The sequence below is a fragment of the Eschrichtius robustus genome, chromosome 13, assembly GCF_028021215.1.
Source record: "Eschrichtius robustus isolate mEscRob2 chromosome 13, mEscRob2.pri, whole genome shotgun sequence".
Classification (NCBI taxonomy): Eukaryota; Metazoa; Chordata; class Mammalia; order Artiodactyla; family Eschrichtiidae; genus Eschrichtius; species Eschrichtius robustus.
In genome coordinates this window covers 69,971,935-69,987,136 of record NC_090836.1, presented here as the reverse complement: position 1 = coordinate 69,987,136, position 15,202 = coordinate 69,971,935, and the positions used below count along the sequence as shown (strand labels likewise).

At 36.8% G+C, this 15,202-nt stretch overlaps 1 protein-coding gene across 2 annotated transcripts in view; it reads right to left on the bottom strand.

Moving 5' to 3' along the window:
- TMTC2 (transmembrane O-mannosyltransferase targeting cadherins 2) overlaps positions 1–15,202 on the bottom strand; it is an 892,687-nt gene that overhangs the window by 593,242 nt on the left and 284,243 nt on the right. For both annotated transcript variants that reach the window (XM_068561154.1, XM_068561153.1), the window contains exon 9: positions 12,374–12,495. In XM_068561154.1, coding sequence (XP_068417255.1) covers positions 12,374–12,495 — 122 coding nt within the window. The remainder of the gene's footprint in view (positions 1–12,373; positions 12,496–15,202) is intronic.

Sequence of the window (15,202 nt, the reverse complement as noted above, 5' to 3'; positions counted from 1 at the left end):
CTTTTGATGACTTGCTGGAGGCAGACTGTGGACTAGCTTGAGAGTGAGAAATTCCTGAAGGCCAGTCTTGAGGGGGTGGGGGGGGTCCCACTCTTTCACGGTCTTTATTTCCAAGAACCCAACCAGGTTCTCATAGTGGAGAACCAAAAAAGATCCCCTCCTGGTGAGGGCAAGGGAAGAAGAGTAATCCTTGTGAAATATATCCAGAGCCTTCTCAATAACAAAGGCCTGACTCTCCAAGGTAAAAGACTTTACTAGAGCCTTTTAAAGAGCTGTGGCAAAAAGGCACTCTCTGACTTCGTCCTCCTCTAGCCTTCTTGTCTCATCTAAGGTGGTGAGGGGGGGTAGCTCTACAAGCAGAAAAACGTGTGAAGGTCATGGGACAGAGACACAGGCTGAATCAAAGACTGAGATTTAACTGAACGATTATAGAGCATTCCCCCTCCACCATACCTAACACCCCTACAACAGGGCTCCAGTATGATAATACTGAAGTATACCTGAAACAGCTTCAAGACACACAGTCTCTCTGAGAAAGAGTATTAAGGAAAGCTTAACACCAAGATGGAGATAAAAACAAGGACACTAGAGAAATTTGAAGCTGCTAGCACCAATAGCTACAACAAACACTAAACAATGCTGAAATCCCAGCCAGATTAACATAAATCTTCATATTAGAGGCCTAATAATTTGATTTCCTATTACGAATTCAACATATCCAACATTCAACAAAAAAATTACAAGACATGACCAAAGGAAAGAAAAACATAGCCCAAAAAGACAAAGCTAGCACTGGAACCATAATAAGATGTTGGAATATGAAACAGATGTTGGAATGGTCTGACAGGGAACTTAAAATACCTATGATTAATATGTTAAGGACTCTAATGGAAAAAGTAGACAACATTCAAGAACAGATGTGTAATGTAAGCAGAGAGAAATTCTAAGAAAGAATTAAAAGGAAATGCTAGAAATCATAACAGACATGAAGAATGCATTTGATGGGATCATCAGAAGACTCAGCATGACCGGAAAGACTCAATGAGTTTGAAGATAGGTCAATATAAACTTCCCAAACTGAAATGTAATGAGAAAAATGAATGAAACGTACAGAACATCCCAGAACTATAGGAAAATTTCAAAACATGTAACACATGAGTAACTAGAATATCAGAAGGGGAAGAAAGACAAGAGGGCAGAAGAAATATTTAAAGTAATAATGATGTTGAACATTCCAAAATTAACAATAGACGCCAAACCATAGATTCAGAAAACTCAGAGAACACTAAGTCAGATAAATTCCAAAAATAATAAGCCTAGGCAGAGTACGTAAAAACTGTAGAAAACTAAAGGCAAAGAGAAAATCTTAAAGTCAGAGGGGAAAAAAAAACACCTTACCAATGGAGCAACAAGGTTAAGAATTTCATTGGACTTCTAATCAGAAACCATCAAGCAAGAAGACAGTAGAGTAAAACACTGAAAATGTTGAGAGAAGAAAGAAACTACAAAACTAGAATTTTATATCCAGCAAAATCTTCCTTAGAAAGTGGAAGTAGAAATAAAGACTTTTTGGACAAATAAAAACTGAGGGAATTCACATGATCATCTCAATTGATGCAGGAAAAGCTTTTGACAAAATTCAATAACCTTTCATGATAAAAAACACTCAAGAAACTAGTAATAGAAGGAAATTATGTCAACATAATAAAGGCCATATGTGAAAAACCTATAGCTAACATCATATTCAACAGTGAAAAACTGAAAACTTGTTCGATGGGTAATGAGTTTCAGTTTTACAAGATGAAAAGTTGTTTTGCAAGATCTGTTGCAAAACAATGTGCACATAGTTAACACTACTGTATTATATACTTAGAAATGGTTATGATAGAAATTTTTGTTTTCTTTTATTACTACAATAAAAAAAATAAGGTGGAAAAAAAAAACAGAGAAGGAAGAAGCCTCTGGTAACAAATGGAAAACAGTTACAAACCTGGTTGATATTAATTCAAATATATCAATTATCACTCTAAATATGAATGGTCTAAATGTACCAATTAAAAGATAGAGATTGTCAGAGTGAATAATGATAATAACAAAGGGCCCAACTATATGTTGTCTACAAGAAATCTACTTTAAATATAAAGACTCTGATAGGTAAAGCAAAGGGACAGATATAGATAAACCAGGCTAACACTAATCAAAAGAAAGCTAGAGTATTAATTTCAGACAAAGAAGACTTCAGAGCTAGGAAAATTATTACAGTTTCTCCCACACTATTTGCTTGCTTAATTTTTTCTAAGGAACACCTAGACGTGCTAATGTCTATGGAATACACTTGGGGAATATATTTTGTACCTTCTGGGAATACTGCTTTAATAGAAACTATCAAAACAATAATGGCAGTGGTAAAATCTTCTTGGTACCCTTAAACTTCACCGTATTTGAAATTCCCCATCTTATAATCAAGTAAAAGCAATCCTTGTCATGTAGCATTACTATTTGAATCAGCTTTGTTATAATTAAAGGGTATCAAATTTAATAAGTGCCATGTATACACAGTTATTTATATAAATAGGTTGAGAACTGCTGAAGTGGTGAGGGGGAGAGGATGGAGGACCCCTCTTCCACACAAGTGGAAACAGAGTGGAGAAGATAATTACCACTTGTGGCAAATGCGCATCCTGGGTGGAAAGAGAAAAACAGACACCTTCAGGAAAACTACCTTTAGCCAAAGCAATAGATTTCAACTTAATCCTTTACCTCTACTGAGGTAATCTCTTTGAGACATGCAAAGATACCTTAAAATAAAATACTCCTGATCAGTAATTTTCTGCTTAAAGTGAGTAAATTTCTGATTCAAGCAGATGGAAATTCTGTTCTTCTTCTAGCTAGTGTTGTTTCATCCCCCAAAATGAGAAATAGAACAAACTTTACAGTGGATAATATCTTTAAGTTCCATTGCTCAGGGACAAAAATTTCCCAGACTGACCATTACATCTACCAATTACACTACCTACTTTTCCATTATATGGCATTATAATACATGGCATTATTTAATGGCCAGTGCCCATCTTAAACCCAGTGCCACATGGTTAATGTCAAAGGGACCAAAGGGTCATATTAAGTGTCAATCCTCCTGCATGTTAACATCGTCCACCTAAAGTATTGTTACTACAATGCACACTGAATTACAGTGTCAGCTCAAGAACGTACGCCATCCTGTCACTTTTGACAAAGAGCCTCAATTACACCTCAGAAATAAGAGTCCTGCAATTTTAAGTCTTTTAAAGGAATTATGCTTTTTACTGTGAGAAGAAATAAATACATTTATTAAATAAATTTGTAGGCCGGTATGTGCTCAGGTGCTCTGGCTTCAACTCACTATCTACCAGTTAAAAGTTAACCAGGTAAAGGTCAGCAGTCACTTCACTCAGGCATCTGACCTTGTGCTCGCCTTCAGTTTGGAATATCATAATGTTTCCTTCAAGACTTAAACTACAAGAGAAACTATACACCATATAAGGTACACCATGTAAACCATATTTAAATTAAAAATTCAACTTTCAACTTCACTATTACTACTTTCTTGTTACTTTACATATATAGATACCTAAATCCTTTTTTGAATTACCCATGTTAAAATTCTTCTTTAATTTAATGATATACATAGAAGTTGTCTTTTCACTTCAGAACTGCATTATAAGAAAATCTAAAAACTGAATAAAGATTTTCTTTAAAAATCAATTTTTACATATTTTGAAGTTAGGCATTTATGCGCACAAGGCACCATATATCCATATTTGATCATAATTAACAAAAGGTTAAAGAGAAATTTAAGTACAGCTTTCAGAAAAACCGAGTATAATGCAAGAGGCTTTGGACACAGGTCTGAACCTCTGTGAACCACAGTTTCCTCATCTCTAGAGCAGGTACCTAGATCGTGGGATTATGTGAGAAATATTAGAATAGCATATTCACAATGTCTAGTTTACTGCATGATAAAGAGTACGAGCTAACTACAGGAAGTACTGCGATTAACCTGATCACAGAAGCGGCAGGGTCAGGGGCCACCCTGTAGGTAATATTTAATTCTTTTTAGGTAGGAAAGCAAGAGATGAGGATTGATGTCAAGGGAGATAGGAAATGAATGAGAAGTTCAGATGGTCCTAGAAGCTCAGGACTTGGGGGAAAAAAAGAGTTGAACTCAGAATTAACTATTGTTTGGAAGAAGTATAATTTTAATAAAAAACTAAGGATAAAATCTACAAGTCTGCAGATGTCATGCTTCAGGCTGCTGAGGCTCAAGCGGCCTCATGTGCAATGTAGATGAATATAAGGGGGAATGCCCAAAATGTCATGGGTTTGTAAACATGTTCATGGATGGGCTGATAAACCTACTTACGAGGCTGCAAAAATGAAAACGTTCACATTTTAGAACAGACGTGGCTTCATTTATATATATGCCTCTGTGTGTGTGTATATGTGTGTGTATGAGTATATGTATACACATCCAGAGGCTACAGGAAAAAATAGGCAACTTTTTTTTGTGAAGTGTTGATCCAACCCCTTGGGAGGAAAGATACTTGCTTTTGAAAATGTATGCGGTCAGTACCACCTTTTTCAAAGGTAAACAGGGGCTTAGACAAGGATGCTGTTTTAACAAGGAAATATACTCAAAGTTCCTTCTATTAAACAATGATCAAACTAGGAAAATATAAAACATAAATTACAAACAGAGTTTAACTCACATTAAAATGTGTTCATGCTTGATTACATGACAGGAGAGTCAACATGATGTAGCAGAAAGGATAACAAGCTGGAAATTGTGATGCCAAGTCATTTCGTATATCAACGGGCTCATGTAACAAATTAAAGGACTGCAAAGTGGGAGAAAAATATCTACTAAGTGGTGTGGAATCCCAGGCCTCTAATAAAAATTAAAAAGAAAGTAAGATTAAGGTACCTACATAATTGTCCTTTCTGAAACAAAAACCATTTCCACCAGTCTTAAGCATGGTAGCCCACCACTGAAGCTACTATAGACAGTTGTTATAATTTCCCCTGAAGAGAATACACTGAGGTCTTCTTGAGACCAAAGAAACGCCCTGCTGGTCTTTGTATCACCACTGTTTATTACAGAACATGACACAACGTTCAGGTTCAGAAAATGTATATTGAATTCAAGTTTTTATAAAGGATTGCTTTTTCAGAGTCCTGCAAGAAAGCCAAGCTATATTTAAGGGCATACGGCTTCTCCATCTGCATCCCTCCAATAACATGGGATAGCAGAGTCCTGGGGGATTTTGAGGCCTGAGCCTGCTGGGCTATTTATTTATTTATTTATTTTTGCTGGGCTATTTAAATTGCACTAAATGTTAACTACAGACCAAATACAGAAATCAAACAAAATAACAATGAAATTTAAGTTAGTTTCAAAGCAGCAGTATCCTATTTACCCCTAAGTAAATATAGGGGTAACAGAGCATCATGATATGTAGATATATAAAGCAGGTAGAATTATTCCACATGACCTTCAATGCCTGAGAATTTGAGTATTTTGATTTTATTATTTCTGAGAATATTATTATTCTGAGAATATTATTTCTGAGAATAATGTTACTTCTGGCAAAAGGAAATATCTGTAACAATGCCTTTTAGTAACTGACATAAGAAAGCAGAATAAAACTCTGGAATACTTTGGAGATACTTGGATTCCTAGGTCACTCAGTGGCAACAAATGGCGTTAATTACAAGATGGATTCTATAAAGATACCTCAATTAAAAAAAAAAGATTGATTCTGTATATCAAAATGCATAAAAAAGAACTATCAGATTCATTATGCTTCAGAGTAAAAATAATACAATGGTAACTTCCAGAATGCTAAATCATAAAGTTTAGATGAGGCAATTTCATATAAAATGTTTAGCTGAGCACTATATTAAATTAAATTTTCTTCTACATGTTATCCAATATTTCAGTAGCATGATATATATGATATATGCCTTCTCTTTTCACAGAATAAATTTGCAACTTCAATGGTATATATCCATAATAATCATTCAGTGAGAGTCACAGGAAAATTTTTTGTTCCCTGCTCCCTCCAATCTAAACATGACTGTGCAGTGATTATAATAAAACAAAGGAACCTAAATGTTAGTCAACGTGCAAAATGGGAAGAGCTTTGCTTTAAAGAGGAGCAAATGGAAAAATAATCTCAGCTCTAAATAGTAATGATTATGACAAAAGGCCCAAGGAAACACACAGCGCTGCGCTCCAGATAGACTACGCTGACACCATTTTAGCCTGGGGTATGGAACTTTTCCATGGAACTTCAAGTACTTTCACAACTGGAGTTTTATGTAGCCCAATTAACTTTGGCTAGACACAGAAATCTGGCTCAGTATTTCCATACAGTAGCCAAAATAAAGGTTTGCTGTATCAAGAATTACTGTCAGAGTCTCCCATATACTTCCTTCTCTCTTACTAACCTAAATCTGGAAAATAAGCTAACAGCCAAGTTGCTTTTACTACAATTTAAGTCAATATTAATTTTACTGGCTCACAAAAACTGCAAAATATTCGGCTGAAATAAATTGAACAAAGACAAAAGGAAGGAGGACGAAAAAAAAAAATCAAAGTAAGGATGTACACACAACTAGAGAACACACACAGGTTTAGAAACAACTATAAAACCATCTGAAACACCGTAATAATGGAAATGTTATTCCTTCTTTTCTCTCTTAATGCATGCCCAATTTTAAATTCATGGCATTAGCCCTAGGTAACAAAGTTCAAACAAGGAATAAATCAATTTTAAAGACAGCTTGTGTTTAGTATTTTAATTGGATATGACATTGGTATGAAAGTTCCATATATTCTAAAGAGATGTCACCCAGGTCCAACTATATGTAACCATGGAGGTTACCAGTGACCCTAAAGCAGAACTAACTATTCTCTAGGGTACCCTGGAACATTTGTATTTGAGTTGTAATGTAGGACCCAAAAGTGCCAATAGCCAAAAGTTAATGTTAAAAGTTAAAAGTTTTGCCAATAGCCAAAACCCTTAGTTAATGACCTATAATGCCTAATAATAAAAATGTGTTTACCCATTCAAACTAAACTAGCATTTAGAGGTAATGTCTAAAAATAAGTTATAAAAAACGGGGATGGGACTTCCCTGGTGGCACAGTGGTTAAGAATCCGCCTGCCAATACAGGGGACACAGGGTCAATTCCTGGCCTGTGAAGATCCCACATGCCTTGGAGCGACTAAGCCCGTGCACCACAACTACCGAGCCTGCGCGCCACAACTACCGAAGCCCACGTGCCTAGAGCCCATGCTCTGCAACAAGAGAAGCCACCGCAATGAGAAGCCCATGCACAGCACTGAGAAGCCCACGCACTGCAATGAGCAGTAGCCCCCGCTCGCCACAACTAGAGAAAGCCCGCGTGCAGCAACAAAGACCCAACACAGCCAAAAAATAAAAAATAAATTTAATTAAAAAAAAAAAAAATGGGGAGGCAGGAGCACTAACTTCCTTTTAGAATCTCTGATCAAGTATAAAAGGAGGGAAAAAGCTCCACACAAAATTATTTAATATAGAATGAAAATTAATGATGCTTAATTCAGAAATCCTTGAGGATGTATCCAATTCTACTATTTAGTGGCTTATTTATTCTTGGGGACATTCCTTAAATCTTTGAAGCTCAGTTTTCTCATTTATAAAAAGAGGACAGTACTCGTTGTAAAGCTACATGAAATAACATATATCAATCACAGGCACTCAAGAGATGTACAATCCTCTTGTGACCACCTCCCCTTCCAGGGTCTTGGAAGATTACACTCTATCCACTCTACAATCATGCCACTCTTATTCATTTATTCAGTATATATCATTGGGAATTAGAGTGATCCCTAGCATGGATTAACAAATCTCAATACATGTGTTGGCAAAATGAAGGGACTAATAAGGACATGAGAATCAGGCTAGGGAAACAGAAATATTAAAAAGTCAGGCACCCTGTATACCTTTCACTTATACAGTACTATATGTCATTATATCTAAATAAAACTGGGGGGAAAAAAATGACCTATGCCCAGCCCTTATGTAACTTAACAAGGGAAATGCAAAAGGAGGGTACAGGGATAGTTATCAAGATACTGAAATGCCATATACTAAAGATATAAAAAGATAAGTTAAGACTTAGTCCCTGTCCCATGTCCAGGGTCAAAAGATAGATTTATGTCTGCCATTCAATCTAAAATGTGCTATCATAGAGATACTGAAACCAGTGCCATGGAAGTACAGAGAAAGGAAAAAATCATTGCTTGAAAGACTCAGGCAAGACTTCACAGAGGAAATAAAATTTGAACAGGTAGAGAGAGGAAAGGGACATTTTTGTCAGAGAAATAAAAAAGGATTTGATCTATAGAATTTGTCAGAGCATTCTGGGAAATTCCAAATCTTTTTGAACTTTTCTAAATACTATACTACAAATTCTTAAAGAAAATTTTGTACAAAAATGCTCGAGTGAATCATTCCACTGGCTATAATAAAAGCACCAATAATCAATTTTTTGTCTAATTTGTCTCGGAAAAATATAATTCTTTATATGAAGTCCTACTCTATAGTCTAAGTCTAATTTTGTTGCACGTCAGTTTTACATATTTTGCCTTTGGTCAGTTTTGATGGAACAGTAAAAACACAATTCCATTTCTATTCTTCTTCCCTTGAGAGTAATAGCCAATTCCATTTTATAATATTTTATATTTAAAGCATTCAGAAGTCAAATGTGTGGTATTTTCTACCTTGCCAATTCCATGTTAAGTCAATGGCATATTACCAGGCCAAGAAACCCAAAATTAGACAAAAGCAATCCACTGGGATCAGAAATTTGCCAAATCTCATAATTCAAAAAGAGACTGTTACGGATGGTTGTGGAGTTTTTGGCACTTTGAGTTTAAGCCATTCCATAATAGGATTTGTATTTCATCTAATCAGCAAGTCGGAAACTACGAAAGTTCTCTTGATGGTGGGGGTGGGGATTAAAATTTGATTGTAATACATGTCTTTCCTTCCCTTCCTTCCATATGTTTCAGTAAATTAAAACTGCTAAATCTTGTTTTTAAAAATACCTTCTGAAAAATAAAGCAGCCTGTAAAATCATATTTTTGGTACAGGAAACAAATTATTCAGGCGTGAAAAGAAGAAGGAAAAAAAATTTAAAAGACACGTAGTTTCTATATCCAAACTAGTGTCACAATCTAGGTATATTCAGAATTAAGTACATTTAAGCATTCAGTTTTTTTTTTCTAAATGATTTTTTTTGGCAGGGAGGTAAATCAGGCATTTGAAACTTTTAGATTCTTTGAAGGTGGCCATTTCCGAATCTAATTAAAAATGTTTCCATTTGAATTCCATAAGGACATCTCAGAGACAGTAGTTGAGGCCAAAGTTATACATGCATTCTATTTTTATATGGAGCTGTGTGAATTATCAGTCTATCAGAATAGGAAATGGAACAGGTTTTCATAAGGTAAAATAATTTTTTTCTAACTGATTAAACTAGACATATTATGATCCTATAGATGGCCAAAATGGCAACTTATACCCTCCAATTCTAAGTAATGTTCTTTCCCTTTCTCTGTTCCTTCTTTTTTTGGGCCCCCATATTAATTTATTTCATAATTTCTTCTTTCATATATTTTTTTCTTCATATTTATGTTTATGTATGAAAACATTTACTCACCTTTATTTTCTTATCCTTCAAATGAAAATTGTTTTACCATCATTTTTTTTTTTAACTTCTAAAAGCTCTTTCTTGTTTTTTCATTATTTATTTTTTATGGCATCCTGCACTTCACAAAATGCTATATTACCATCTCTAAGGATTTTTTTTCTTTTGTTTCCTTCAGTTTCCTTTTGCTAATCATTTGTTTCAGTTCCAATCTTTTACATTTGAGGCTTTCCTAATATGACTGATGATCCTTGGTTGCCCATTAAAAAATAAACTTTTTATTTAAAAGTTAATAAAAGCTGAATGAACTCCTTAGGCATAAGTATGCTTTCTAGACTGGAGTCACTTTTGTTTGTCTGGTTTGGGAGCTAGTCATTTTCAGGGACCTCCAAAGGTAGGTATATGGAAATCTTTCCCCTACAGTGATTCAGCTTCTCCAGATAAGAATGCAACCATTTCTTGGGAGGTGAGGTGTGTGTATATGTGTTGCTGAGTGGGTATGAACTTTGTGTAGCTTGTGTTCTGCGTGTGGCAGGGGAGCGGTACTGACAATCTGAGTACTCCACTGGAAGACATTCAATCAATCCTCTTTTCGGTCCCCTCTGCGTTCCACCTTTGACTGCGCAAGCTGTTCCTGAGTCACAGAGCTCTCTCACCCAACCGCTCCGCCACTGTGAGCATCCGTTCCCCACTTGGAGGTGAGTGCCGGCTTGCTAGCACTGAGCACGTGGGGAGAAACCTGACTGCCGCATATGTAAGTTACAACTGATTACCCTATTTCATACTCCTTAACACACTCTCTTCTATGCCAGCTGCCGCCACGTCTTGAGTCGCTCCAGCTTTCTTCTCATTGTTATCCCGTTCCTAACTCCCTTTAGATGGTGGTTTACTCTGTTCTGACGAATCAGTTGTAATACCTCTTTCTGCTTTCTGGCTTCCAAAAATCAACTTAAATTTCATCTCCCCTCCCATTCTGATTGTCCCTGTGAGGTTACTCCTTCTCAATAGTTTTATTCAGTAAAAGTTTATTCTGATTTACCCACATAATCACCATTTCTTTGTTCACCAGTCTTTTTGCTCCCCACTTAGTAACTTCTTCTAGATTTAACTGTGTTCTTTCGAAGGACACCTTCAGTAACGTCTTCAGCTAGAGGTTTTAGTGGACTGACTAATTTCTTGGCCTAGGAATTCCCTGATCATTCAAGTAAAGTAAATTCAAAACCCAAAGCCTGGTAAAGGGAGGATGATAGTGACAAATTCTCTGCAAAGATTTCAGATTCCATGCTGAGATAGACAAACTTTCATGCTGCCCTCTTGTATCACTATGTGAACTTTTTCTACATTATTCTTTCACTGAGGATGTGAACTTTCCTGCTTTATTTAGGCATCTAATTCCTGGCCTTCTGTTGGTCCAAGGTTTTGTCTCTTATTCCAACAAGAAGGAAAACAAACAATAAGCTCCTTCCCATGGGTTGTTGCAACTGGTAAACTATCCCAAATCAGCTGTAGGAACAGCCTACTGTTTACTGTTCTGGTGTTTAGTTATTGCTTCATTTCCATCCCTGGGAAATTCTCTTTCTACACCTTGAGCTCAGCCATGCATTAAGAGCATATCTGTTGTAGTTTATTAGGCATATCTAGATGTTTTTTAGTGGGATGTTTTCTGGTTACTTAGTCTGCCTATATAATCTCTTTAGTAACATTTTAGTGATATCTTAGAATGGATACATAATACTTTTAAGTGTTTAGCTTATCATCTTCTGTGGGAAATAAAAATGTTATTATTTTCAAATAATTATAAGACACCCTTCTACGAATTCACTTAGCAATCACTTTCCTGACCATTTGCTCTACGTTTTGCTAGTGTTCATTTATCTTTAGTAATATTGGAGAGAGATTAAGGGATATAACTAAAATAACACAGATAATAGATTCAGATTAGGATTGAGGCTAGTTGTACCATTTATCAGCTGGGTGAAAAGTTACTTAAATATTTTGGACAATCCCCGATTGTATAAAATAAAAACATTAATACTACTTTGAGGCACATAAAATTACAGTTTTTGTAAGTCACAAAGGTAGAATATCAACGATTTCTTACGCTTCAAATAATACCACTTTCACAGAAATGTGGCCAAGAGAGCTTGTCACATAGTGGGTGGCCAAATGATGGCTCCACTTCTCTTACAGAATGATTTCCAATTAGTAGGAATTCTAGGTGACAGTGATGGATACACGTGCAGTATCTTATATAACGCTGGCTTTTTGGAAAGAATCAGACTTACTTCCACATTATAGCCAATCTGGGGTTAACACTGGCTTGGAGAACATAGTCTTTATATAAATATTGTTATTTTGACAAGTTCATTATATAATCACACATTTGGAGTTCTCCATTTATACATTTCAATTAAGTTACATCAAGGATACATATCATATTTTATCTATGGCAAACCCCATACCCAAAGGAATGCATTTTTCTATATTTTTCTGTACAGAATTCTAACTTAGTATTATCATCATTAAATCCTAACAATCTGGGTTAACTGGCCAGGAACCAGTACCTCAAACCCTATCTGCCTCAGTCTGCACAGGCAGAACCAGTTTCTAAAGGGTGAGAAAGGGAGTTACTCACTGTTAGAGCAAGCAGTTTCCCATAGGTGAGATGAGCAGGGATGTGGTCTGTCTTGGATCTCAGTGATTCCATATACCAATGTTCTGCTTCAGGGAGCTTGCTTAGTCGCATGTATGCTTCACCTGGAAAGAGAATCATGAAAATCAGTATGAGGATACAGCTTTCCAAGAATATTTGCAACAGATCACATCATCATGTTTATATTCCACACATTTTCAGATTCTGTGGCAAGTACTCTCATCCGTTACCTCATTTAATTCCCCAAAAGTCACCATCATGTCTATTTCACAGATGAGAAAACCTGTGTTTGGAGAAATTAAGTGAAATGCCTAAAAGTCAAAAATGTAGTACATGATAAAGCTTTGATTTTTTTTTTTTAACTTAGAAACATCTAACTCCCAAGAATATGTGCTTTGTCATCATTTCTTTTTTTTTTTTTAAGGTTGGGTCTTCCTTATGTACAATCATTTGTTCTTTTTTATTCACATTCATTCATTCCTTCAGACACTCAAGTATTTATAGGATAACTACTAATTGGAGAGTATTATGCAGCACCTAGACAACAGAAGTTCAAGGTCCTACCCTCTAAGGTTGACAACCTTGTTGAGAAAGTAAGATTAAATGAAGGAGTTAAAAATATTTGGGTTTAAGCATTGGTGCTAGATTTTAGTTTTTTCAGAAATTATTTGCGTTTTATATTTTAATAAGTAAATAAAATTTACCAGTTTCCTTTGGAAGATCCAGTGAATATATGACAGTTACTTAGCATGCCCATCACCATGTGCAAAGCTAGTCTAAGGCCTTTCAGCCATCAGCTGTTACTTTCAAATTACACAAATTTTGCCCACCAAATAGCATTTCACTAACAGCCAAGCAAGAGAAAAAAATCGGAAATAAAGCCAAAAGTGTATCAGTTGCCTGCTTATTATCACCCCCCTCTCCCTTCTATGCTCATAGTATGGTAGACTATTCCCCTGATGGTAAAAGTGTATTTTAAGATGATTTGTGTATTTAAGTTAAATATTATAGTTATAATAAACACTGTAAATGTTGAAGCTACTTAATTTCTGAGACCAGGCAACAGACTGGTGACCTGCATTATTTTTCAAGCAGACTTTTATAGCTTAACTAATCATAATTATGATGGCTTTTTCCATTTAGAGGAATAATCAGAGGCTTTTCCTAAATGTGTTACCCACACTGGTTGTACATCTTTGCTTCAAAGGAAGAGGTAGCTTCCTTTTATTTTAATCAAATTCTTTTTGAATTAGCACAGCATTGTCAATAGAAATATGTCTGATGAATTGAATTGATTTGCGTCTCCAGACCTTTTGAGTGCCCTTTGCTTGACCGGTTAGTAAAAATATTGGTGACAAATTATATGTAACATGCATACAAATGTAGGTACCACTCACACACATCTATGTGTTTCTAGTTCTGAGAAAAGTCACTAAACTATATTATCATAAAAATGATAGCTCGAAAAAGCTTTAGCTCCTAAAGCTTAAAATGTGTTCGCATTTAAGAAGAATTTGGTTAGATTTAATCAAATGCTCAGGGTGAGATGCAAGAAATCCTGAAGCAAAGACCAAAAACTAGAATAAAATATACAAAACATTCATAGTTGTTAGGGTGGTAGGATTAGGCATGGATTTAAAAAACTTTTTACATGTTTCTGCGATAATTATATTTTTTAATTATAATATCTCCTAATAAGTGAAACAATGTCATACAATTTTCTTTTTGCCATGTTGAACTAATAAATATTTCCAAACAAAACAAATAGTAATTTTCCTTAGGGAGAGTGAACCACTTCTTCATACTAAAACGATACTAGATATGATTTATATAACAGAAAAGATATACAATCCTGGATATTAAAAATTGTAAAGCAATTAATGATAAACCAAATCCAACTATTTATCTCTAAAAGGGATTCTAAAGCCAGAAGAAAACACATACTAATTTCAGAGTTAGGGGGTCGGGGCAAGATGGCAGAAGAGTAAGACGTGGAGATCACCTTCCTTCCCACAGATACAGTAGAAATACATCTACACGCGGAACTGCTCCTACAGAACACCCACTGAACGCTGGCAGAAGACGTCAGACCTCGCAAAAGGCAAGAAACTCCCCACGTACTTGGGTAGGGCAAAAGAAAAAAGAAATAACAGAGACAAAAGAATAGGGACGGGACCCGCACCAGTGGGAGGGACCTGTGAAGGAGGAAAGGTTTCCACACACTAGGAAGCCTCTTCGCGGGCGGAGACTGCGGGTGGCAGAGGGGGGAAGCTTCGGAGCCACGGAGGAGAGCGCAGCCACAGGGGTGCGGAGGGCAAAGCGGAGAGATTCCCGCACAGAGGCTCGGTGCCGAGCAGCACTCACCAGTCCGAGAGGCTTGTCTGCTCACCCGCCGGGGCGGGCGGAGGCTGGGAGCTGAGGCTCGGGCTTCGGTCGGCTCGCAGGGAGAGGACTGGGGACGGCTGCGTAAACACAGCCTGAAGGGGCTAGTGCGCCACAGCTAGCCAGGAGGGAGTCCGGGAAAAAGTCTGCAGCTGCTGAAGAGGCAAGAGACTTTTTCTTGCCTCTGTGTTTCCTGGTGCGCGAGGAGAGGGGATTCAGAGCGCCACTTAAAGGAGCTCCAGAGATGGGCGCAAGCCGCGGCTATCAGCGCGGACCCCAGAGACGGGCATGAGACGATAAGGCTGCTGCTGCCGCCACCAAGAAGCCTGTGTGCAAGCACAGGTCACTATCCACACCTCCCCTCCTGGGAGCCTGTGCAGCCCGCCACTGCCAGGCTCCCGTGATACACGCACAACTTTCCCGGGAGAA